Raw genomic sequence first — 26,257 nt, forward strand, 5'->3', positions numbered from 1 at the left:
CTGCGAAGGGACACAACCCAAGTATAATATAAGTATACAATAAAAAATAAATAAATAAACCCAACTCTAGGATGAAGATAAAGATCACAATTCCATGAAATCTAGAAAGATATTGGAAAGGAAACCGTTGCACCCATCATCCACATATAGAGAAAATGAACACAATGGCTTGAGTCTAACACTATCATATCACAATATTTAGAAGTCCTAGTAATCCATTCCCCTACCAAATACACCACATCAAACACAAGGGGACCATTCTCCAAATCTCTAAATTGCCATGGCTACAAACAAGACCATGCCAACAAGTTGTCAAATCCATTACCTGCTGGGGCATGCCCCACTAAATCCAAAAAGTATGAAACATGCCCTTAATATCCCTAGTTACCTCGCAGAGAAGCAAAAATATGTTTGATGTTTTCTTCACCCTACTTACACATACAACACTAGTTCATAACTAACAACATTCATTCTCCAAGTTATGCACCATTAATATCTTCCCTAATGCCACCAATCAAACAATGAATACTGCCCTTGACAGTGTCTTGTTTCTCCATATATTTTTCTGAGGAAAATCTGAGTTATCTAGAGGGAAGAGTGTATGGTAGGAAGACTTTATCTCCACCTTGTCTTGGCCCAAAAGAGTACAAATAATCGATGAACAAGAGATCATTTCTAGTTACCAGTCATGTGTTGCTCTAATGAAAATAACATTCCATTGGGGTCTCATAAATTTGTGAAAGTTATATGGCCAACGCATCCTCGCAGCTAGAAATGCTAAATGATGCCAGAAAAGCTATCTTTAAGAGCTGGTGCCCACACTATATGTCATATCAAATCTAATTATAGATCCATCCCCCACCTCAACCTGAACACAGCAAAAGAAAAGTTGAAGGCCTACCAACGCATAAAGGTTCCAATTCAAGCCCACACCCCCACCCCACTAACCTTTCCCACATGCTACCATACTTGCCTTCTACGTCCAATTCTTACAATGCATCTCTTTCTGTCGAGTAATAACAAATTTCTGACCCCTAAACCACTTGGAGAAAGTGAAGTTCAAATCTTTGATCACTTAACAAGGTGGTATTTAAATTAATCACCGACTCCTTGTCACAAGAAATCTTCTTCAGGTTTTTCAAGATGATTGTTGGTATGGAGAATAGAGACAAAAAGTAAGTTAAACTAGAGAGAGTACTCTTAATTAGAGTGATCTGCTGATCCTTGCATAGATAAAGTCATTTCCACCCAGCCAATTCATGTTTCATCATCTCAATAATGCCATCCTAGATAGGTTTTTCCTTGAAGGGAGGCCCCAACAAGAGACCTAGGAACTCCCACAGGCAAAGAAGACATCCTACAACCCAAGATATGGGCAATTCCACCTATATCATCCACTCCTCCACTAGGACTAACTTTGATTTGTCCAGATTAAGTTTGGGTAGTAAAGTATTCTCAAAATACTTCACTACTATTCATTATTTTATTATTACTTTTCACCTACTTTTCACTATTATTCACTATTATTCAATATTCTATCATTATTTTTTTACTACTATTTACAGAATATCTGAGATCACCTCACTACCCAAATGCAACCAACTCTCAACTTCAAAACAACTTTAAAGCACAAGAACAAACGACACAAGTGATGGAGATGATCAAAGTAGGCCTCACAGAAAATCAAGGCATCATTAGCAAAAAGGAGATGAGACCCAAAAAACTCCCCAATACTAGAGAAATTATATTTGCAGCCCTAGGGTGTGCAAGCTTCATCCTCTCCCGTTGAAAATAGTGGGTAAATTTGGGACCGGGGATCCAAAATCTAAAAGATGTTCAATTGGGAGCTCCTAGGGAAATGGCTATGACATTATCATCAAGAGGGGAGGCATTGTGGAAGGTGGTTATAGATTCCAAATATGGGGGGGGATCCAAAGTAAAAAGAATATTAAAAAGTTATATTCTAACCCTCTTTTAACTTTATAATTTTTTATTTAATTTTTTCTCTCTCATTTCCTAAAACCCCATAAAACATATTAACTCAAACCATTTCACTATTATTCATAAATTATATCACTACTATTCACAAATTTTTCATCTCATTTGTGTAACCAAACGACCTTAGAATATCTCAGAATTTTGTAAATAGTAATGAAATGGTTTGAGTTAAAATATTTTATTGGGTTTTGAAAAATGATAGAGAAAATATTGAATAAAAATATTATAAAGTTAAAAAAATTGTTTAAATATAATTTGTTAATATTATTTTTGTTTTGAAATTTGAAAAAGTTATATTGATTTTTGTGTTTTATTTGGAAATTTGAAAAAGTTGTATTATTTTTTGTGTTTGGATAATGCGTAGGTAATGATTAGATGAAAAAATTAAAAATTGAAAATTGAAAATTATTGTAATTTTTTTTTTTTTGATAAGTAAGAAGTTATATTAATCACGTAAAAAGGCAATGCCCAAGTATACGGGAAGTGTACAAGAAAAACCTAATTACAAACTACGCGCTACGGAAAGTAGCGTAAAAGTCATTAAAATTCCTCCCATTCAATACAATAGAAGAAGCCCAAAGCAACAAAGTGTGATAGAAAAAGGCCCTAAAACTATCCAGAGAGCGTTCCTTATTTTCAAAACATCGGCCATTTCTTTCATTCCATGTGCACCACATTAAACATAGAGGTACCATTTTCCAAACAGCTGCAATGTGACAATTGCCCCTAATCCCTCTCCAACATGACAATAAATCCAAGACTCTCCTGGGCATCACCCATGCAATACCAAGCCTAGTGAAAATGTCATCCCATAAAGCCTTGACTACTTCGCAATGGAAAAGTAAATGGTCTGCTGATTCACTGTTGTGTTTGCACATAAAGCACCAATCGGTTAAGTAAAGGCCTCGCTTTTTCAGTTTATCTATAGTCAATATCTTCCCATGAGATGCCAACTAGCCAAAAAAGGCAACTTTAAGAGGTGCATTGCTCCTCCAAATGCTCTTCCAAGGAAAGGCATTGGTGGGATAAACCGTCAAAAACTTGTAATAAGAGCGAACTGAAAATTTCTTGTTCCCAGTGAGTGTCCATATTAGTCCGTCTTCCCTACCTGCTTGTACTTTCATCGCGTATAAAACATTGTAGAAATCAATAATGTCGTTTAACTCCCAGTCCTGTACAGCCCTAGAGAAACTCACTGACCAATTAATAGAATTTACGGAGATGCTCATTTTATCAGCCACCGAAGCATCCTTGTCTGATGCAATCCTATAAAGCGAGGGAAATCTTTGGTGTTGTTTGTGACCAATCTAATGAAATACCATATTATAGTGATCAATTGGTGTTGTTTGTGTAGGAGAAGTGGTGAAATCGTGTACCTACTTGTCACTTCATTGTGAGGTTGCCAAGGCCCTATGGGACATCTTTGGCAAATTTTGATGAGTATGGGTTATGCCAGAAAGGGTGGTGAATCTTCTTGCCAGTTGGAGAAGTCTTCATGGTATCCCGCATATTGTAGCAATGGGTTACTGATAGGGAAATCTACAAAAGAGGCTATCTTTTCGAGAAGTCTTCAAAAGAGAAAGGGAGCTTAAGAGGCTAACTTGTTCCATAAATTATGAATAAAGGGAAGGAAGCGCTAGAGGGGGGAGGATTACTGATAGGGCGAATCTAGGCGATCCATGAAGCCCAAGATCCTTTCATGGAATGTTCAGGGTTTGAATAACACAAACAAATGCCTTAGAGTGAAGAACTTAATCCGAGATTGGAAGGCAAACATTATTTGTTTGAGGAGACTAAATTGAAGTACGTTGACAGGAAAATTATAAGAAGTTTATGGAATTGTTCGTATGCAGGATGGACTAGTCTTGCTTCAAAGGGTGCATCGGGGGGCATTATAGTGATGTGGGACAAGAGAGTTGTTGATTTGGTGGAGGAGTTTATTGGTGAGTTTGTGGTTGCATGTTCTTTCATTAATTTGGATGATGGCTTCGGGTGCGGTTTTGCAGATGTTTATGGACCTAATAATGACAACAGCTGGAAGCTTCTTTGGGATGAGATCGCTTGTTTGTGTAGCTGGTGGGAGGGCCCATGGTGCATTGGAGGTGATTTCAACATCACTCGGTTTTCGAGTGAAAGGTCGGAGATTTCTAACTTGGGGTCAACCATGGCTGACTTTTCAGCTTTATTTTTCGAGCTGGACTTGATAGACCTTCCACTAGTGGGGGGTGACTACACCTGGTCAAATGAGAGGTCATGGTCTAGGCTGGACAGATTTATTGTTTCTCCTACCTAGGAGGCACACTTTCCCACCCTATGTCAGAAACGCCTCCCCAGGCTTTACTTAGACCACTTCCCACTCTTGTTGGACTGCGGGGGTCTTCATGAGGGGCGGAGATATTTCAAATTTGAGAACAAGTGGTTGAAGGTGGAGGGGTTCATGGATAAAATCAGATCGTGGTGGTCCTCTTATTAGATCTCGGGCACTCCCAATTTTGTCTTAGCCGAGAAACTCAAAGCCTTGAAAAACAACCTGAGAATATGGAACATGGAAGTCTTTGGGAACCTAAATGACCAAAGGGATAAATTCTTTCCAGAACTGCAGCGATTTGAGGATCAAGAGGTGACTAGGACCCTCGCGGCTGATGAAAAGGAAAATTGTAGTAACTGAATTGGAAAAAACCACTCTTATGGAGGAGATATCCTGGAGACAAAAATCTCAGGCCATTTGGTTGAAGGAAGGGGACAAGAGCACAAAATTTTTCCATCGTGTTGCTAATTCTAATCAAAGAACCAACGCCATTGAAGTTCTCCATTCCGAAGGGAGGATTCTATCAGACAAAGTAGCCATAAAGGAACATATATTTCACTTTTATGACCAGCTCCTCAAAGAGCAACACCCTTGGCGGCCCAAGGTTGATGGGCTGATTTTTTAGTCTATTGATCCACCAAGTGCAGTTTGGTTGGAGAGACCGTTTGAAGAGGAGGAGGTGTTTAATGTGCTAAAGGGGATGGAAAAAGACAAGGCCCCAGGCCCAGACAGTTTCACTATGGCTTTCTTTCAGGCTAGTTGGCACATTGTCAAGGAAGATATCATGAAGGTATTTCTCGAATTCCACTATTTCTTGAAATTTGAGAGAAGCCTCAATGCTTCATTTATCGCGCTTATTCCAAAAAGGGCAAGGTCAAGATTTTTGGCCCATAAGTTTGGTGAGTAGGGTTTATAAAATCATCTCCAAAGTGCTAGCCCAGCAGATGAGAGCAGTTATGGGGAAGATCATCTCGAAGTCTCAAAATGCCTTTAAAAGGAAGGCAAATTCTCGACTCGGTCCTCATTGCTAATGAATGCTTGGAAAGTAGCGTCAAATCCGACATTCCAGGTATCTTATGCAAATTGGATATGGAGAAAGCTTTTGATCATGTAAATTGGGATTTCTTGGTTCATATACTCGGCAGGTACGGCTTTGGGGAAAGTGTCAAGTTTGCTTGAATCCCTCTCAAATGAGAGTTTCCGTATATTATATAAACTGCCAAGCCCTAATTATAGCCTACTAATCATCTATAAAATAGGAAAGAATAAAGCAATACAAGAAAGGAAAATAATACTTGAGTTGGCGCATGTACACATATATACAACTACTGTTATTTTACAGCCATATATATTTACTGCCATATATAGATATCATTGACATCCCCCCTCAAATTGATGCAGGTCGATTAAGAAGCATCAATTTGTCAATCATGAATTGATGACGGTGATGAGACATAGCCTTGGTAAAGATGTTAGCAGTTTGGTGTTCGGTGGAAATGTGAGGAAGTGTAATCACATGATGATCAAATGCCTCACGAATGGAATGGCAATTTACTTCAATGTGCTTGATGCGCTCATGGAACACAGGATTGGCAGCAATCTGAATAGCACTGGTGTTATCCGCATGAAGAGGAGTAGGAGTAAGTTGCGGAACACGAAGTTCACTCATTAAACCCCGAAGCCACACAATCTCGGAACATGCTGATGACATAGCACGATACTCAGATTCGGTAGAAGATTTGGATACTCGATCCTGCTTCTTACTTTTCCAAGAAATGAGAGCGTTACCAAGAAACATACACCAACCAGTAACTGAACGACGAATATCCACACAACCAACCCAATCAGCATCATTGTAACCCGTTAATTGTAAGGAATTCTCAGTAGAAAAGAATAACCCTCTACCAGATGTACCTTTGAGATAACGAATGATCCGTCGTACTGCTGCTAGATGAGATTGACGAGGGGCCTACATAAACTGACTGACTTGCTGGACAGCAAAGGAAATATCAGGCAGGGTAATAGTCAAGTAATTTAAACTCCCTACTAACTGTCGATACAGAGATGGATCAGATAATAGGTCGCCCTCATCTCGACAAAGCTTTAAATTGACCTCTAGAGGTTTAAGTACTGAGTTTCTAGATTGAAGCCCAGCCAAGGTGAGAATCTCTTGGGTATACTTGTGTTGATACAAAAGCATACCATTGGGACAAGAATGTACCTCAAGACCAAGAAAATACTGAAGTAGGCCAAGGTCTTTCATATGAAATGTAGTTTTGAGAGGCTGCTGTAGTTGCTCAATCAGATGAGAATCAAAACCTGTGATAAGTATATCATCGACATATACTAAAAGAACAACAAGTCCCATGGCAGTTTGCTGAATAAAGAGAGAAGAATCAAACCGACTTTGAGTAAAATGAAAATCAAGAAGAGTGGTGCGAAACTTCTCAAACCTTGCACACAGTGCCTGCTTTAAGCCATACAAAGACCGCTTCAACCGACAAACCTCAGTGGAGGATGAACTGAACATACCAGGAGGAGGAGACATATAGATTTTTTCCTTCAAATCCCCATGTAAGAACGCATTTTTCACATCCATCTGACTAAGAGACCAACCTTTGGAAGCAGCGATGGCGAGAAGAGTACGTACAGTAGTCATCTTGGTAACAGGTGCAAAGGTCTCTTCATAATCAAGGCCATACTCCTGACAATTTCCAAGAGCTACTAAACGGGCCTTATATCTTTCAATAGTACCATCAGGCAGGAGTTTAATAGTGTACACCCATTTGCAGCCAATGAGTTTTACGCCATCAGGACATGGGACGATGACCCAAGTGTGGTTATCTGAAGAGCTTGATGTTCATCTTGGATAGCTTGCCTCCAACAAGCTTGAGCAGCAGCCTGAGAATAAGACTTGGGCACAGAAGTAGTATCAAGAGTAGCCTGATGGGCAGTATGTACGAATCCATACCTGTCCGAGGGATGGGATTCAGTTGGGATAGGATCAGATGTCGGTTCTGTGATAGGAAGGGGCACCGGAGACTGTGGATGACGTCTTTCATACACAAGCCCTGGCTTATAACGTTCAAGAGTACAAGACACATCATCAAAAATAGGCAACTGAGCAGAAGTAGAATCATGTGAAACGCAAGACTGAAAGAAATATTGATTTTCAAAGAAAATCACATTTCAAGAGACACGAAGTTTGTGAGCATCCGCATCATAACACACAAACCCTTTGTGAACATTACTATACCCAAGAAAAGCACACCGAGCAGCCTGAGCAGAAAGCTTGTGACGTTCAATGGACGGCAAGTGAACAAAACAAACACAGCCAAATATATGAAGAGAATTATACTCAGGAACAACACCAAACAGATGAGAATATGGAGAGTCAAACTATAAATTTGGAGAGGGTAAACAATTAATCAAATACACAGCCGTAGATAAGGCTTCTACCCAAAAACAAGGAGGCACAGAAGATTCAATCAACAAAGTACGAATAACATCCAAAAGATGACGATTCTTACACTCAACGACCCCATTCTGTTGAGAGGTGTAAGGACATGAGCGTTGGGAGAGAATACCCTTAGTTTTGAGAAAATTTATATTCCCCCCCAGAGTCAAAGCGTAGTGTTTTAATACAAGCAGAAAATTGAGTCTCAACAAACACAACAAAAGCTTGAAAAGTGGAAAACACATCAGCTTTTGAGCGAAGAAAATATATCCAAGTGAAACGGCTATAGTCATCAATGAAGGTCACAAAATACTTGTATTGAGCATGTGAAAGAACAAGACTCACTCCCCAGACATCAGTATGAATTATCTCAAAACATGTAGAAGCGCGACTACCATGTAAAGGAAAAGGTAAAGATTTGCTTTTACCAATTTTATAAGAGCTACAATCAGAAGACACAATAGAAATGGAATTTTTATTCCCCAAATGACCTTATTTCATAAGATGATTCAAAACAGAAGAATTGAGATGCCCCAATTTTTTATGCCAAACATCACTATTATTAGTAACAGCAGTACAAGCAAAAGAATCAAAACTAGAAATGGAAAACTGAAGAGGAAATAGACGTCCCACTTTAAGCCCCTTTGCTATCACGTTCCCCGACACTTGATCCTGCACACAACAACCATTACGATCAAAATGAATCTCACAATTATTATCTACAAGCTGTCCAACATAAATTAAATTCGTAGATAATTCTGGTGACACATACATTGTTGAAAGAGGACCCCAGAGTTCCAATTGCAGTGATAGGAAGAGTATTACCATTGGCTATTTGAATGTGTTGGTCACCCTTATATTTACGAACATCATGTAAAACATCGGCATTTCCAGTCATATGATTGGAAGCTGCAGAGTCAACCAACCAAGGAGAGGTGAGGAAATTTCCCTTACCTTGAAGACCAAGTGCAGAGGAAACGGAAACAATCATCTATTGGACCATCTCAGGTGTAAGAGTCGATGAAGGACTAGCTATAGGTGGCAGCCCTGGAGCAGAAACAAAGGGGATAGCAGCTAAATTAGCCTGGGCAACAGTATGAAATCCTTGGCCCTGTCGATTCTGAGGTCGCACACGACAGTCTTTAATAATATGGCCCTCCTTTTTGCAATAATTGCAGAATTTTCTAATGCAATGCTTTGCAATATGCCCAAATTCCTAGCAACTATAGCACTGTATCTGTGTCTTGGATCTTCCTTTCCCTTGAGCAGCACATGCCACATTAACCATCTCAGTTGTCACAGTTTCTTGAGTGAGTCCATGTTGAGTAGCAAGACGCTGCTCTTCTCTCAATAATTCCCCCAAGCACACATCCAGGAAAGGAACAGGATTACGGTTTATCAAACCAGCTCGTCCAGTTTCAAACTCAGGTCTTAGTTTCATCAAGAATTGATCTCTTAGACTCTCCGCATGAACAACTTGGAATGCTGCTAGGGCTTCCTTAGGAACTTTAGAATACACTATCCCAGAATATTCACTCCATAAATTCAGGAATCCAGTATAGAACTATTCAATAGAGAGATTACCTTGTCTGTAGTTGGAAATCTCTAACTCAACTTGAAATTTGCGTGCAGTATTGTCTTGATAATATACGCGCCTAAAATAGTCCCACATCTCCTTAGCATTAGTAAATGATCGAAGATTGTTGACCATATGTGGTTCAACGGAACTTAATAGGCAAGAAACAATCTTGGCATCCTTGCTGGACCAAGAACTAAGTTCTTTGAGATCAGTAGGGGCCATAGAAGACCCATGCAAGTGACCCCATAATTCCTTTCCTTTCACAAACATTCGAAACTGAAATTCCTAGCTTCCATAATTCTTTCCATTAAATCGAATGATTGAATTTTCACCCGACATAATGACCACAAAATCAAAAGGTGTGAAAAAAAAATAATTCGGTGCCGATAGACAACACAAAGAACACTGACCTGATATACTACCAGAAAATGCCAAAACCACTACCAGAAAATGCACCAAAAACCTGAGAAAATCTCTCTGCAAAAGCCTACGCAGAAACTGCCAAAATTTCCAGTAGCAACTAACCCACTAACCGAAAGCTCCAAAAAGGCCAAAAAAAACATTGCTTGGAAAAACAAAGAGTGCCAACAACTGTGTAGACAGAGTTGCCCAGAAGAAATTAACCCTAAAAGTGAAGGCAGAGAGTGCCGACACAAGCCAAAAAAAACCAAGATAAAACACTAGTGTGTGCCGATGGACCCAGAAAGCACTAGTCTGAAAACAGACAGTGCCAACACAAGGAAGTAATCTGCCGAAAAAAAAAACTACCCAGAAAATTCTAGGGCTCTGGTACCATGTCAAGTTTGCTTGAATCCCTCTCAAATGATAGTTTCCGTATATTATATAAACTGCCAAGCCCTAATTACAGCCTACTAATCATATGTAAAATAGTAAAGAATAAAGCAATACAATAAAGGAAAATCAAACTTAAGTTGGCGCCGGTACACATATATACAACTACTGCTATTTTACAGCCATATATATTTACTGCCATATATATCATTGACAAAAAGGTGGTGCCAGTGGATGAAGCATTGTATCACTACAGTCAGATTCTCTATTTTGGTTAATGGCACTCCTGAAGGCTTCTTTAATAGCTCTCGAGATTTGAAGCAAGGGAACCCTTTATCCCCTCTTCTTTTCATCTTAATAATGGATGTGCTGAATAGAATGTTGAATGGAATGGTGGTTGGGGGTTTCATCTCGGGCTTCTTAGTAGGTGGCTCCACTTAGGGTAATCTCTCAATTTCTCATCTACTCTTAGCTGACGACACGCTGATTTTTTGCAAGCCAGATCTTGATCAGATTCGATCCCTGAGAGCCCTCTTGCTCTGTTTTGAAGCCATCTCTGGTCTCAAGGTAAATCTTGCAAAATCTGAAATTGTGCAAGTTGGTGCGGTTGATAACTTAAGCGAATTGGCTGTTTTCCTAGGCTGCAAGATGTCATCCTTGCCTATGAAGTACCTCGCTCTCCCTCTGGGGGCCCCTCATAAATCCAAGGCAATGTAGGATGGGATTGTCGAGAAGATCGAGCGCAAACTAGCGGATTAGAAGAGGTGGTGGAATCACTCTTATTAAGAGCACACTCTCCAATCTACCCACATATTTTCTTTCTTTATTCACTTTGCTTGCATGTGTGGCGCATAGATTGGGGAAGACCTTTCCTGATTTCCTATGGGGCAGTCTTGAGGGCGAGAAAAAATTACATTTGATCAAGTAGGAAAAGGTATGCAAACCTTTGTCTAACGGTGGATTGGGGCTTCACAACTTGAGAACTTTCAAAAAGGCTCACCTAGGAAAATGGTTATGGCAGTATCACAGGGAAAGAGATGCCCTTTGGAGGGAAAATGGTAATGGTGTGGCCAGGTTGCTTTGAAGATTGCTTTTCCTTCTCTTTTCAGGATCATGTTCGATAAGGACGCTACAGTTGCTGACAATATGGCCCTCTCCTCCAACTCCACCCAATGGTCAGTGAGATTCACTAGAGCGGCACAGGATTGGGAATTGGGAGATATTGCTGATTTTTACAGCGTGTTACATGCGCCGAATCTCCATGCTGCTGGACAGGATCGTTTGCTTTGGTCATCCTCAGGGAACAAGAGCTTCTCAGTCCATTCCTTTTACAAGGTATCATCGGCACACACCCCCACCCCCCCCCCCAAAAAAAAAAAAAGCATTCCCTTGGAAGTGCATATGGAGGACTTAGGCTCCCTTAAAAGTGGCTTTTTTTGTTTGGCTAGCATCCCACGGGAAAATTTTGACTATCGATAAGCTAAGAAGGAGCAGCCTCTACTTAACAGACTAGTGCTTCATGTGCAAACATGACAGTGAGTCAGCAGATCATTCACTCCTTCATTGCGAAGTAGTTAAGGTTTTATGCGATGACATCTTCACAAGGCTCGGTATGGCATGGGCAATGCCTAGAAGGGTGATAGAGTTATTGGCATGCTGGAGAGGAATCCGGGGTAAGGGGCAGATCACAGACATTTGGAAGATGGTGCCTCTTTGTCTGATGTGGTGCATTTGGAACGAAAGGAATAGTCGTTGTTTTGAGGAGAAGGAGAGTACACCGGAAGGGTTTAGGGACTTTTTCTATCATACCTTATTACTTTGGGCTTCTTCTATTGTACTGAATGGCACTTCTTTCAATGATTTCTATGTTGGTTTTCGCAACTCTTAGCTTGTATCTAGGTTCTTTTGTATGCTCCTTGTGTACTCAGGCCTGACCTTTTTTCATGTCTTTATATGTTTCTTCTTACTTATCAAAAAAAAAATATTGTAGCAATATGGAAGATGGTCCCACTATGCTTTTGTTGTGCATCTAGAGAGAAAGAAACAATCTGAACTTCAAGGATAGGGAACAATCAATAGAGGAACTTAGAAGACTCTTTTTCAGCACATTATTTTTCTGGGTGATAGCTTTAGATCTTAATGGGCTTAATGTTTATGATTTCCTTGTATCTACTGCTTCTTCTAGCTAGTTGTTATCTGCTGTATACATCCAATGTACTTGGTTACACCTACTGATATCAATAAATTTGCTAGTAAAAAAAATACCACAAAGCCTCAAATAAAAACGTCTATCCTAAACTCTATCACATCACATCTTCAACATGAGAAACTAGAATATCATATGAGAGATTAAGGGCATCAACTCACTAACACAATTACCAAATCCTGAATAAGCCGAGCAAACATAAAAATTCAACCTCCAGCCCAACCTACATAGTTAGCCACAGCTAGCTTTTATGCACAGGAAATATAAAACAAATCAGGAAATACCTCCTTCACAGGTAGTTCTCCAAAAGTCACATCCCATCAAAAGAGAAAGAAAAGAAAACATCTATGCACTGAACAACCTTAAGGGAAATATTGTCTTCAATCTCAACCTATCTATTAGTATTTGGTTTCCCCAGGTACCCACATCTGTTGTACGCTTACAAACTTGCACCAGGAAAACTCTTCTCAAAAGCAAACCTCCACAGCCACTCACCTAAGAAAGTTGATAAATTCCATACAGCTGGCTCATCCTTAAGTCCTCATTCTATGACTAAACATCCTTGTGCATCCCCAGGATTAGTCGAGATGCTATTCCCGGACACCCGATGCTAAACAAAAGATTCTATGACTAAACATCCTCCCCATCCCAAAGGAAACTATGTCGACTTTTCTATGCCTATCAATCAATGAAGTGAGAATATAGAGAATGCACATAAAATAAGTTGGGAAGCCTGAAAACACACTCTTTAAAAAAGTAATTTCTCCCTTTAAACAGGTACGGCCTCTTCAACTGATGAGAGTTCTCTTTGTATTGTTTTGTTTATTCAGTTCCAATATCAAGAATATAGTCTGGAAATAACTGCATGGTATTGGACAAGATAATGCATTTCATGAAACTCCTTCACAATAATTACATATGTTAGTATATGTTGTGTATATCTACATAAAGATATATTTTCTTGATAGGTGTGTGTGCGTGTGTGTACATATATTATACATATATATTGGTCAGAAATGCTTATTTTCACAAAGAAATAAACATACATATGGCATACATATAACTAGAAGAAGGGCAGTAGTTTTCAGACCAAATGGCATCTTTCTACCTGTAAACAGAGATAATTAGAAGGGCCCATCTTACCTAAAACACAGTTGCTTGATGTACCAGGATGAGATATATATTTAGCCGTATGGAACATAAGATAAGTTGCACCAACAAATTGCAGCACTGTAATTACCGTTGCAAACCGGGTCCACCAGAGCCATTTTTTATACCTCATCTGTTATCAGGAAATTAAAAACTATTTCACATTTGCAGCACAGACATAGTGGCATAAGCAGAGGATTAAAAACACATACTTCAGGTTTGTTTCTGTTTTTCATTCAAAAATAATTATCTACTTCTTTTCTATTCTCTTCAGCTTCAAGGTAGGTTTTTTGGTTTTAATGAGTACTGTACCCTTCTCTCTACGAGCTAGACTACAATTTCAAACAATTTATACCAACGTTCAATGAATCGCAGCTATTAATCTCAAAATCCTGAGTCCCTAACATCCCATTCAATCCAGCTCATCACAGACATCAATCACAATTTTTTACGAAAACCAAACAGAAACCACAAAGAGACCAAAAAAAAAAAGATAGCTGCTCCATACCCGTCTCTCGAGGCGAAGGACGGCGTCGGCGACGCCAGCAGAGTTATCGGAGGGAGACTCGAGAATGGTCATGGCTGTGGCTTCTTGGGCGATTCCGCTCGGAACCATTGCCACAATTCTAACCCACGCGGCAAAAGAGACGGCTACGAACGGGAAAACATATCGGTGGTCGCAAGACGGGTAAGCAAGAATCACAAGAAAACCACCAAGAAGGACCACTACGGTGTTGGAAAGTCCCAATATTATGGCCGCCCATGTCAGGTTCTTGAGGGCCGGCACCCACATTCCCTTTTTGCGGTTTGTTATGCTAATGAGATTGAAATGGAGGATGTAATGTACTGATAATGGGGGATTTGGCACCTTGAGATGAGATGGCGAGTGGATTCTTGGCCCGTGGGGGCGGGGGTCGCGGAGCTCTTGTTTCGTTTCTTACGAGGGAGGTGGTGGTCTCCGGCTTCTGCCAACCCATATTACTTCTTAAATGCTCCGAATAGGATGGACACCATTCAACTCGGACCTTAATTTATTCAAGGGAAATGATAGATCTCCCGCTTGGGAGCTACCAGCTCCCGCTACTAATTTTTTTTTTTTTTTTATAATTTAAAGATTGAGGATGTATTTTTTAATAATATTATAATTTTTTAAAAAATATTAAAAAATACATATAAAAAACAATCCTAACACTAGCGGTGGCTCCCAACGGGAGTTGGGAGCGGTGGCTGTAAAGCCATCTTTTATTTAAAAAAATGTATTGCTAACCCACCGCTTGTCCATCCTGCTTGTGCATCCCACTTGATATGGCATCTTAGTGGCGTGCAGAATAGATTAAAAAATGGCATCTCAGGTGGCATCCCACTCTCCCTTTCTTCATTTCCCTTTCAAATTCTTTTGTTTCTTTTCTTTTGTTTTCTCTAAACTTAATCATGAAAATAGGAAGTGAAACGAAAACTCTTCTTCTCAGTATTCTTGGGTTTTACCTAAATTTTTGGAAGCCCAGAAGATAAAATGCCAAGAAATTGAGGTTTTTTATTTTCCATCAATTGTTTCCTTCTCTCCATTACCTGAGTAAACAAAATGTATTGCCTGTCGCTTCGTTCAATTATGCTCTTGCAACTTAGTTAGTTTTTCCCCATTGTTTTGGGATTAAATCGGTTTTTTTCCTCTTATATTTTAATTCATTCTAGAGAAGGAAGGGGGGTGGGATATAGGTTTATGAGGCGTTTCGCTTTTTTTTTTCTTTTTTTTTCTGAGATTTTATTTTTCTATATGGTCTTGGTTAATTTTTCCACTGTGAGATTTATTTGTACAATTGGAGAACAAATTGAAACTAGCTTATGTAAATCTTGATTGTTGTATGAAGTTTGTGTGACAATGAAATTAGCTTCTGTAAATCTTGATTGTCGTATGAAGTTTGTGCGACAATGAGATATGGGAGTTCGAAGAAAATCAACGTTTAAGAAATGCCACTTCTCTCAATTTATACGCTTTTTCCCTTTTTCTAGGTAATAAGATTGATGACTCTGTATTACTTGGTAAAGCTTTCATGGCCCAGGGCATTAGTCAAGAAGTGGTTCAACATAAAGAGCAAAGCTGAGGACTTTCACGCAGGCGATGTCCTTTATGAATGTGATAATGGCCAATCATTTATGTCGATTTTCTGCACGATTTTGATGCGATTAGGGCTCTGGACTCTAGACTTGGAAGTATTAACTTTTATATCAACAACAAAAATGGGATGTTTGTAGTAATAATTGACTGCCTTGCTTTAACATTCTTCTAGACCCTTAATGCAATTAGCACTATTCTCCTTCTGCATCACTGTTGGGTACAACAATTGTATTTTTCTTGAGTGTATTGAGGTCTGCAAAGTCCATTAGCAGCTCGTGATCATTGTTGCATGAATGTATGATAATGATGCATTCAGTAGAAAAGAGCACAACTTTAAGAATTCTTTGGTGTTTCTTTTTCAGGTGGTGAGGAAGAGTGGAGGAACAACTGCTCAGAGAGGCAGGAATGGTACAAGTGCCGGACGGGATCTATCGTGGAGGGGTTTGGGGAGGAGTTTTGGGGGGTTTTGCAAGGGGCGAGTGAGTTCTGAAATGGATTGGGGCGAGATCTGTTAGGGAGGGAAGGGGAGAGCTCTGAAATGATGTTAAAAAAAAACAAAACAAAAAGCAAAACTGGCAATCCACGTCAAGTGGGAACCGAAAGTGGGATGCACAAGCAGTTGCTATAGCAGTGCCCCTTTAAAGAAAAATGCTCAATGTAGTCGGCAAGTGTAATAGCAGCGAGCTAACATGGAAAATGAGAAATGCAACGTTTCATCTATTTGAACAAAACAGGTCGTTTTAGTTTCAGACTCCCTCGAAGCCTCCCTCCCTCTTTACGTTTCTTCCCATTGAAGCCTCCTTCCCTCCCTCCCTCAGTTTTGTCTTTGATTAAAGTCTGAGATCTTTCCCACTGAAACCTACCTCAATTTCATATACAAAAAACTCCATCTGGGTGTATGAGAATATGTGTCTCGGATGTGTTCATATCACTGCAGTTGGAAGATGGGAAGATCCAGGGTGAAGAACAAGAAGAAGAAAAGAATACCAAGAGATCGCATAAATCTATGAGTAGTGCAATATGCACTACGCCTTGATTGCAAAAGTAGTATGCACAGCTTGTCAGATCACGCCCATGGAAGCCAAAGCTCGAAACGATAAAGGAGATGAAAATGAGAAAACTTTCTCCATTCGGGATGAAGAGAAGGAAGAAATCACTCTCAGATCAGAACAACAAATTCATGTTACCTAAGACTCCTTCAAAAGCAAAGATCAAGATTAAATCGAGAAATAATTATATATATATATATATATAGTTCCTCAAGCTGTTACTAGCTGTTTTGCATTTTTTTTTTTTTTTTGTCCTTCTGGGTTTCTATAATAGACTCTGAAATTGTTTTAATTAATTAATTCATTCTTCATCAGAGATTGTAGTCTTGATTTGGTCATTTAGGATGGACATCAGTTCTTCCAAACTCACGCGAAGACCCACTTTTTTTCTCTTCTCGTCTGTTTTGTATTGTTTTGTCTTCTTTCTTTTAATAAATATTTCGGCTAATGTGTCCCGCAATTCCTCAACCGTTACGCATCCCAACTGTTCCTAGAAGAATTGTTATTTAAAATTTCAATATTAATTATTTCTTTCGTTAAAAAATATGGTTAAATATTATAATAGCCCCCCTAATTTACCCCCAAAACAAATTAGTCTTTAAGTTTATGTTTGAAACATTTGTACTCCTTATACTTTCAATTTTGATAATTTTTTTTTTTTTGGAAAAATAGTGAGCATAATTTCCATTGCCATAAATCAACCAATACAAAATTTATTCTGTAAAAAAAAAAAAAATCTAAAAATCTCCATTGGATCATCTTCTATCCAAACTTGCTCATCATTAAAAGAGAGGCAAGTTTAACAAGTTGTTGAGCCACTTTATTACATTCTTTATAAATATGTGGAACCTGATCATGCTTTAGTACTTAGATTTCACCTTTCATAAACTTCCATCAAAGTACTCTCGTATGAAGAATCTGTTCTACCTTGAAGAATCTCTTTGACGTCATTTATCAATTGCCCATACCATAACCAATTGTTGCCTTTTTTGTTGATGGCCTTTGTGACTACTTGTGCATCACTTTCAAAAATAACATTTGTAAAATTTAGCTAAGAATAAAGTTTCAAGGCCCTCCACAAAGCCTTAATCTCGGCTATGACAAGATGGGATACTTTCATTTTGTTCATGCATAGAGAAACCAGAATTTCACCATCTAAGTCTCTGATGATAATTCTAGCCACCATCCTCTTGTTCTTCGAGACAAAAGCTGAATCCCGATTTGTTTTTACAAAGTTGCCTTCAAGTGTTTTCCATGTTGCCATACTTCTAACATCTCTTCTTGAACCTTGTACCATTCTTGTACTTCCCTGAGCTTACTAGAATTATTCTAGGCTCTCCTAAGCCAAATTCTTCTCATAATTGATGAAACGATTTCTAGCTCATTTTGCTGTAGATTCATAGCCAACTCCTCCCAAATTGCCAAAAGATCACCTTCACTATTGGACTACTTCTGAATAGGACTTGAAGAATCAGTACAAACATTAGTGGCTGCTACACAGCTCCATAATGAATGACATATGGTTTCCTTCTCTCTTTCACATATAGGATATAAAGGATTCTCTATGATTTTTCTCTAAGTCAGATTTTTCTTTGTAGGGAGGCTGTCATTGATAGCTTTTCAAACAAGGATTTTAACCACACCTAAGACATTCATGTTCCATAATTCTTTCCAACCCTCATTGCTAGAGGTGGTTCTTGAGGATTCACCTTTTAGCATTTTCCTTCTACTCATTTTCAAGTGGTATGCACTACCCACAGTGAAGATTCTTGTTTTAGTGTGACCCAAAATCTACTTATCTTGTAGGCCTACTTGACTAATACGTATGTTGCACACCAAATATGTCTCTTCACTTTCCAAAGTCCCTCTTATCACATTTTCCTTCAATCTGTCACTTGTTGCATCAATAAACTCCTTTACTTTTGAATAGCTATTTAAATTATTCACCGAAGATTGGATACAAAGGGTTAAGGGCTTTGGAACCCACTTGTCACCCCATATATTAATGTCATGTCCATTCCTTACTCTTTGAACAAGTCTTTCTTTAAGCAAATCCAAGGAACCCCATAAACTCCTCCAAATCATAGATAAACCATAACCTAGTTTAGCCTTGAGAAAAGCAATCTACTTGAAATATTTTTCCTTTAAAACTTGTGTAGCCAAGGAACTCGAATTTGTCAAAATTATCCAACATTTTTTAGCAAGCATGGCATGATTAAAACTCTCTATATCTCGAAACCCCATCCCTCCACTTACTTTTGGCTCCCCCAACTTACACCAACTTCTCCATTGAATATTTTATCATTGTGCTTGTTCCCTTACCAGAAATCAGGCTATCATAGCTAAGATTTCTTTGCATAGCTTCCTAGGTAGTTTGAAAACACTCATGTGTAAGTAGGAATTGATTGTATGACTGTCTTCAAAACAACTTCCTTACTCGTAGGAGACAAAAACTTATTCTTAAAATTATTGATTTTCTGCCACACTCTATCATTGATGCTCCAGAATTATATTTGGATCTACCCACCATGGTTGGTAGCCTCAAATATTTTTCATAGCTGTTGTTAGCTCTTGCACCAGCTTCCCTTAAGATCTGGTTTTTCTCTGATTCCCTAATATTTGAGCTAAAGAAGATTTAACTTTTTTGTTTATTGAGGCACTGGTCTGATGCATGTTCATATTTCTCAAGGATATTATGAATCCTCCTTTCTTGAACGAAGTTGGCCCTCCCAAACACAATACAGTCATCTGCAAACAAAAAATGGGTAATATTTATCCCTCCCCTAGCCATTATCACTCCCATTATCTCACCTTTAATCTCAGAATGATTGATCAAAGAGCTAAGACATTCTGCACACAAAACAAAATAGATAAAGGGATAGAGGGTCTCCTTGTCTTAGACCCCTAGATGGCTTAATAATAGCACCAGGTTGACCATTAACCAGAACTGAGTAGGTAATTGTTCTGACACATTCCATAATTAAGGTTGCCCATCTTGCACCAAACTCCAACTTCTTCATTACTGCCCCTGAATATAACCTCTCCACTTTATCATATACTTTTGCAATGATCTTGTACAATGCATTGCATAGGCTAATAGACCCATACTCACTAATTGCCATCGAATCCTTAGCTCTAGGAATTAAAGCAATAAAAGTTAAATTCAAGGATTGTTTCATACCTCCACCTCTTAAAATGTTTACGGTAGTAGTGCAAACCTCTTCTCGCACAATGCTTTAGTAAGTCTGGAAGAAGTAAACCCATAAACCATCAGGCCCTGGTGATTTTAAAGGACCTATTTGATACAAGGCTTCCTCAACTTCTTCTCTGGTAAACTCACTTTGAAGGATCTCATTCATCTCCTCTGCTACTTGAGCTTCCATGGATTGCAAACAAGCTTCACTCATGTCTTCAATGGGTATAGTAGATTTAAAAACTTCTACATACTTCTCCTTAAAAGCATCTTCAATGTCAACTTGCTCCACCTTTTCTACGTTTGGGTAGTAAAGTCTTCTCAACACTTTATAAATATTCTCATACTTATGAAAATACTTCACATGCCAAACACAATGAACCATCTTCATACCAATGTCTCTCCACTATTATATTTATCACTATTATATATAAGTAAAATCATCATTAAAAAAAATCAATCATTGATAGGACCCACACATTTTTCAATTATCTATCCAAAAGTCAACAACTCAACATATTTCATACATCCAAACAACTCAAAATACTCTCAATGGGATCCACAAACCCACTTCAATCTCTACTCATAACTATTCACAAACATTCTATAATATTTATCACTATTATATATAAATAAAAAATAAAATCACTATAATATTTATCACTATTAATTATAAATAAAAAATAAAATCACTATAATATTTATCACTGTTATATATAAATAAAAAATAAAATCACTATAATATTTATCACTGTTATATATAAATAAAAAAGAAAATCACTATAATATTTATCACTATTATATATAAATAAAATCATCATTAAAAAAAAATCAATCATTGATGGGACCCACACATTTTTCAATTATCTATCCAAAAGTCAACAACTCAACATACTTCATACATCCAAACAACTCAAAATACTCTCAATGGGACCCATAAACCCACTTCAATCTCTACTCATAACTATTCACAAACATTATCAACACTTCTCAAGTATTTTCACTACCCAAACGTAGCATTAAATAATCTTGTTTCCACGTCTCCAAATTGGTACCAATTTCTTTCAGCCCTCTATTTCCACTTAAGATCTTCTTGTTCCAGCAACACACCCACTTCAATCTAAAGCTTTTTAATCTCCCAGCCTTATGAGGACCTTTTTCACCTTATAACAATCTAATTCTTTCAATCTTGCTCCCTATTCCTTTCACACTATCTCTAAATTTATTTTTGCTCCACCCAATAAGAGCCCTACTGCAAGATTTAAGTGAATTCTAGACCCTCACCGTAGGATTAGAATTGGGGGCCACTACATACCACTCCTACATTGCCACATGCTCACAACCTTCTTCTTTTATCCAACTAGATTTAAATCTAAATAAATGACGCTTCTTCCTGACTCAAGGGTAAACTAAATCTTTTATCCTTGCATTAGCATCGTGTTTTGCATACCTTCAGGCCAAGTTTCGATAATTCAGGTTTTCGAAAACGAGCCCTACATAAGGTAGAAAAGGCTGCAGCTTTAAGATGGCAACCTAGGGGCCGAGTAATCCCCGATGACAAAGTTAGTAAATATTCTTAGAGGGTAGCAAATAAGTAAGAGAGTCTATGAATTAGAGAGCTTTTTTGGTACCTGGAACTTGCTATTGATACCATGTCTGAGAGGACACAAATAGTTTTTTTCTCCACAAAGTCCATGCCTTCTTTTTTGTATCTGCTGTCAGACCTTTTTTAATACAGCGTGACTTTGCGTCGGCTCCATAAATATGGTGTGTGACTCAATAGCAGTGTCATTAATGCGGCATGATTCCTTGACCTCTGATCTGGTTTATACGAGCCGTAGATGACCCTGATGCTGATAAATCGAGGGTCAATTGTGTTTCCCGTGAGTTTTGTGCAGATCCTTATTTTCGAGGGTGGCCGCAAACTATCAGACTGATCTGTCTTGTCGACTGATCGGTGCCCCTCCTTGGCAGGCATTCTGTTCCCTGCACAGATAGGGAAGCCTTTGGCCTGGGTTTTGGGCTCAAACCCGGTGGCCTTTCCTGGGGGAAAATCCTTTTACAATTACCCCGTCAATTCTTCTCAGACAGGTTCGGGAAGAATTCCTTTCTTTCCTTTTGACCCCTTATCTCGTCAAATTTCTGGCCCACCTTGACCGCTCACATTTTGCATACATGGCAATACGACGTCAGTTTTGCTTCATCATTGAATGGCATTAGTTCCTCTTCAATTTCTGCGTCATGACTCCATGTTTCACAACCATTAATTTCGTACATCATATCAACAGATATTCTTTATAGCGGTTGCGCTAACCGAGGGATCTTTGGTACTTGAGAAGGACACATGGAGATACACGGAGTTATGACACCTCGGGAGGGTGATTGTCGACCCTGCCTTTATAAGGATTTCCTTTTGTGTTGGGAAGCCCATTATATTCATTTTGCCTTTATCCCGTCATTCTGCAATTTCTTTTTCTTACTTTTCTTCCGAAGTTCCTTACCATCTCTTCCTGTCCTTTATGGCTCTGAAGGAATCTTCGCGTTTCCGAGAATAAGTGAGGCCCTTCAGTGTTGTTCATGCTGCTGCTGGTCTTGGCGGAGCCCTTTCAGATGATTTTGCTGGGTTTTCATGGCAATTGGTGGTTACCTCCGAGGAATTGAAGGAGTTGAGGACGACCTACAGGATCCCATCAAAGGTGGAGCTCATAGTGCCTTTCCGCATTGACAGAGCGGTGGATGATGAGGGCTACGGTACTAAGGTGGCGGCGTATCCTGCCATGTTCTCCTTTGGCCTTAGGTTGCCATTTTTCCGCCCAGTGTGCAAAGTGCTGAGTTTCTTTGATTTGGCGCTCGCTCAACTCCCACCTCTTGCATGGAGGATCTTGATCTCGTGTTGTGTTATCTGGCGATATGCTCTAGAGGAGGCCAGGGTAGATTTTCTTGACCTTACGGTCCGCGAGTTCTTTATTACTCATAATCTAGTACGAAAGGGCTAGCACATCTACAATTTCCAGTCGATTCAGGAACTGCCTCAAATAGAGGAGCGGCACATGGTGGTGAAGGGATGCACCAGCAAGTTCTTATTCTTGTTGGGTGATGAGTGGGAGTATCTGGCTCGGCAGACCATTAAGCGTTTGTTTTATGTTTGTGCCAACGGGGGTACCATAGATGGCAACTTGATCAGCCGTCCCGAACAGAATTCCCATTAGAAGTTAAGACTAGGAATTGTTCGAGCCTAGGTGACAGCACATCTAAGAAATGTTTATTCGGAGGCTCTGTATCATAGATGGCAACTTGATAGACTTCGCCGTTATTGGTTCCTCCCGCTAATCTGCGCTCTAATGCAGGTATTCCCATGAATCCGATTGTTCCACTTGTTCGCAGTCATTCCTCGAGCTCGCCAATTGAGGGGAAGGGGAAGAGACCCCGTAGTACCTGTCCCCCTCTCGTCAACTCTGATAATGTTCTCAATCCTTCTGGGGGGCCGTTCGTCCTAGTGCTTCGAATCCTTACACCCTCAAGAGTGCCTGAAAAGATGATTCCGATTGTCAATCCTCCTTACGCCATGCCGCTAGCCCAGAGAGTTACCTCTGCGACCAAAACCATTTTCCCGAGTAGCGCAGAGGGGAAGGGGGCCGATGTTCCAGGTGAGGGAATCGTGGCACCTGATGTGCCTGATGATGGAGTGGGCACGGAGGTCGTTGATGGAGTTCAAGCGGACCTTCAGATGACTGCGTTATGTAGCCATGCAGATCGTCTTTATAAGGCTGCAGGGAGAATCCGAAGGCTATTTGCAAGGATAAAATTTACTTGCTAATTCCTCATATTTTCTCCCTTCTTTTTTCTTTCTCTCTTCTTTTTTTTTTTACTCGCCTTTTGTTGTAGGGGTTGGAAAGTCTAGCGACCTTCATTGTGGACAGCCAAGCAAAACTGAGGAATGAGAACCAGGACCTTTGCTCTCTGGTTCAGGTGACTTTGGACAGTGTGGCTTTCGAGCGGAAGTAGAAGGAGGCGGTTGAATAAGCCCTAACCGATTTGGTCAAGTCCAAGGGAGAGGTCAGCCAGCTTTGCATTGAAGCCTCCCTTGCTTGTGAGGCTAGGGATACAATGCAACAATCCCTTGACCAGTGTCAGTCAAAGCTGAAGTGGCAGTAGGCCGATATTAGGGAACTTCGCTGGTAGTAGAACACAGACGGTCATTTGATCAAATGGCTCGAAACCAAGGTTCAAGATTTTAACGAGTCAGTGGCAGCGAGGAAGAAGACCATGGGGGAGGAAAGGTAGTGAAGAAAAGATGCGGAAGCTGCCTTGGAAGTGAACAAACTGAAGGTCTGGAAATGGCCCTCCGATGTTTGTGGGATGAGCTATCTTACGTCTACGGGGTCTATGACGTTGCATGGAGGTTCGGCTATGATGAAGGCTTGGAGCGGATGAATTCAGAACTCCCGATCTAACCTCCTAGCTATGAGCGTGGGCAACTTTCCCCCGCATGAAGAGTCCCTGCGGCGATGTGATATTCTTGGGAAGGGTCTGATTCCTAGCGACCTTGGTGATAGTTCTACTGGGAATGAACCCGCTTTATGAGGGTAGATTTTAAGGGCAGATCTTATTGCCAGTCTTCTTTTGTTAGGGTCCCAGACTCCTTGTTCTCGTTCTCTCCCTTTTGCTTATTGTGCCCCAACCGTTCTCCCCTTATGCGATCTTGGGGGCTTCTCGGATGATGCGATCACCGTGCGATTCAATTAGTTGTCTCATTACATCCCTATCGATGTTTCGAGGTAACCTCGGGCGTTACTGACACTTCGTAATGATGGAGACCTTTGCCCATTGGTTTACATGGAAGAGTGATTTAATCGGTCTTGGTCGCAGTGGTGAATGACCTTCATTCGGCAAGCGATTTTTCTCGCTCTACATTGGTTCGAGAACGGTGTGGTCCTTCTAGGTTAGCCCTGGTCGTTTTACCGTTTAGGTCTACGACAGGGCGTTGAAACTTGTTTTGTTGAAGATATGGGCTTCACGATGTAATCTTGTTCCTTATATTCCCACAGCTTTATGATGCTTTATGATGTACTTGCCTTTTGTAATCTTGCGACTCTATACGGCTTTACTATGTAACTTGTCTTTTGTAATCTAGCGGCTCTAGGCAGCTCTAAGCGGCTGTACAATGTAACTTGCTTCTTGTAGTCCTCAGTAATCAATAATATTATTTTTTGTTGATTGTACCCTGCTATACGATTTTCGCACACTTCTCGTTGTATTTTCCTTTTTTTGGTCGGCCTGGATGGATCTTGGCTATGAGGGTTCACCACATGGCATTTTTCACGATCCACCCTGCCGTCGCCCAGTTGCAATTGACGACCTCACCATATTGGTGGCTCCTCGGCTTGTACTCTTTCTGTTGGGCTTTTATCCGCTTGTCGATCTTTAGGTGGGGTTCTACCCTGTCGAGCCTTCGTGTCATCGCTTTATCCTACCGAGAACCTTGAACATTCTTTTTCTTTCCTATTTCTTTTAGTTGCCTTTTCCTTTAGCTATTTCCTTTAGCTCCATTCTTTTTGCTCCTATTTCCTTTAGCTTTGTTCTTTTTCCTCCTTTTTCCTTTAGTTGTCTTTTCATTTCGCTCCTATTTCCTGCATTATCAGAGTGTTAGGCTCTATTTATGAAGATTCCTTTGATGGAGATTTTGTCGGTGGAGATCCTATTGATTGAGATTCCGTTCCTCGGATAGCTGAGGGTTAACCCGCACTCCTTCGCGAGAAAGATAGAGCAACCTTAGGTATTACACTAATTCCTTTCACCTTGCGGAGAGGTAAGTTGCTAATGTAAATTATGTTGGTGGGGGTTTCGTTCTTCAGGTAGCTGAAGGCTGACCTGCAGTCCTCTGGGAGAGAGATAGAGCAGTCTTAGGCATTACACTCATCTCTTTCTCCTCAGAGGGAGGTAAATTGCTGATGGCGATCCCGTTGATGTAGATTCCGTTGATGATGTCTATGTCTTTCTCTTCATTATTCAGGTGGTCCATAGACCCAGCCTGTTTTCCTTTGAGAAAAGGTTAGAATGCCTCAAACCAAATCGTCTCTTTCTCCCTCGAGGAGGTAATTCGGACAGCGGTGTGTTTGGTCCGCTTCTTCACCACGGTGGGGGTTGGGGTAAGTATATGGGCAACCTCAAGGCTGAACCCACTCTCCACTGCGAGAGGGATAAGGCAACCTTTTAGGCCTACCTTCCCCTATGATATCCCGTAAGGAGGTAAGTCATTCAGGTAGTTTTTCACTGGACACTCTCTCACCTGTTGGCACCGTAGGAAAGGGTAATTTACTTCATCGTAGTGGGGTTGTGGCAAGTTATTCGGGTAGCCCAGAAATTGATCCTGCTCTCCACTGTGGGAGGGATAAGGCAACCTTTTAGGC

At 40.0% G+C, this 26,257-nt stretch overlaps 1 protein-coding gene across 6 annotated transcripts in view; it reads right to left on the reverse strand.

The window, feature by feature from the left end:
• Positions 1-14,476, reverse strand: part of LOC109018721 (diacylglycerol lipase-beta-like) — a 48,385-nt gene extending 33,909 nt beyond the window's left edge. For all 6 annotated transcript variants that reach the window (XM_035692466.1, XM_035692464.1, XM_035692462.1 and 3 more), the window contains exons 1-2: positions 13,998-14,476; positions 13,484-13,622 (exon numbers count right to left, since the gene is read on the reverse strand). In XM_035692466.1, coding sequence (XP_035548359.1) covers positions 13,484-13,622; positions 13,998-14,282 — 424 coding nt within the window. In that variant the 5' untranslated portion in view covers positions 14,283-14,476. The remainder of the gene's footprint in view (positions 1-13,483; positions 13,623-13,997) is intronic.
• Positions 14,477-26,257: the final 11,781 nt, after the last annotated feature.

The sequence above is a fragment of the Juglans regia genome, chromosome 7 (genome assembly GCF_001411555.2).
Source record: "Juglans regia cultivar Chandler chromosome 7, Walnut 2.0, whole genome shotgun sequence".
In the NCBI taxonomy this organism is placed as follows: Eukaryota; Viridiplantae; Streptophyta; class Magnoliopsida; order Fagales; family Juglandaceae; genus Juglans; species Juglans regia.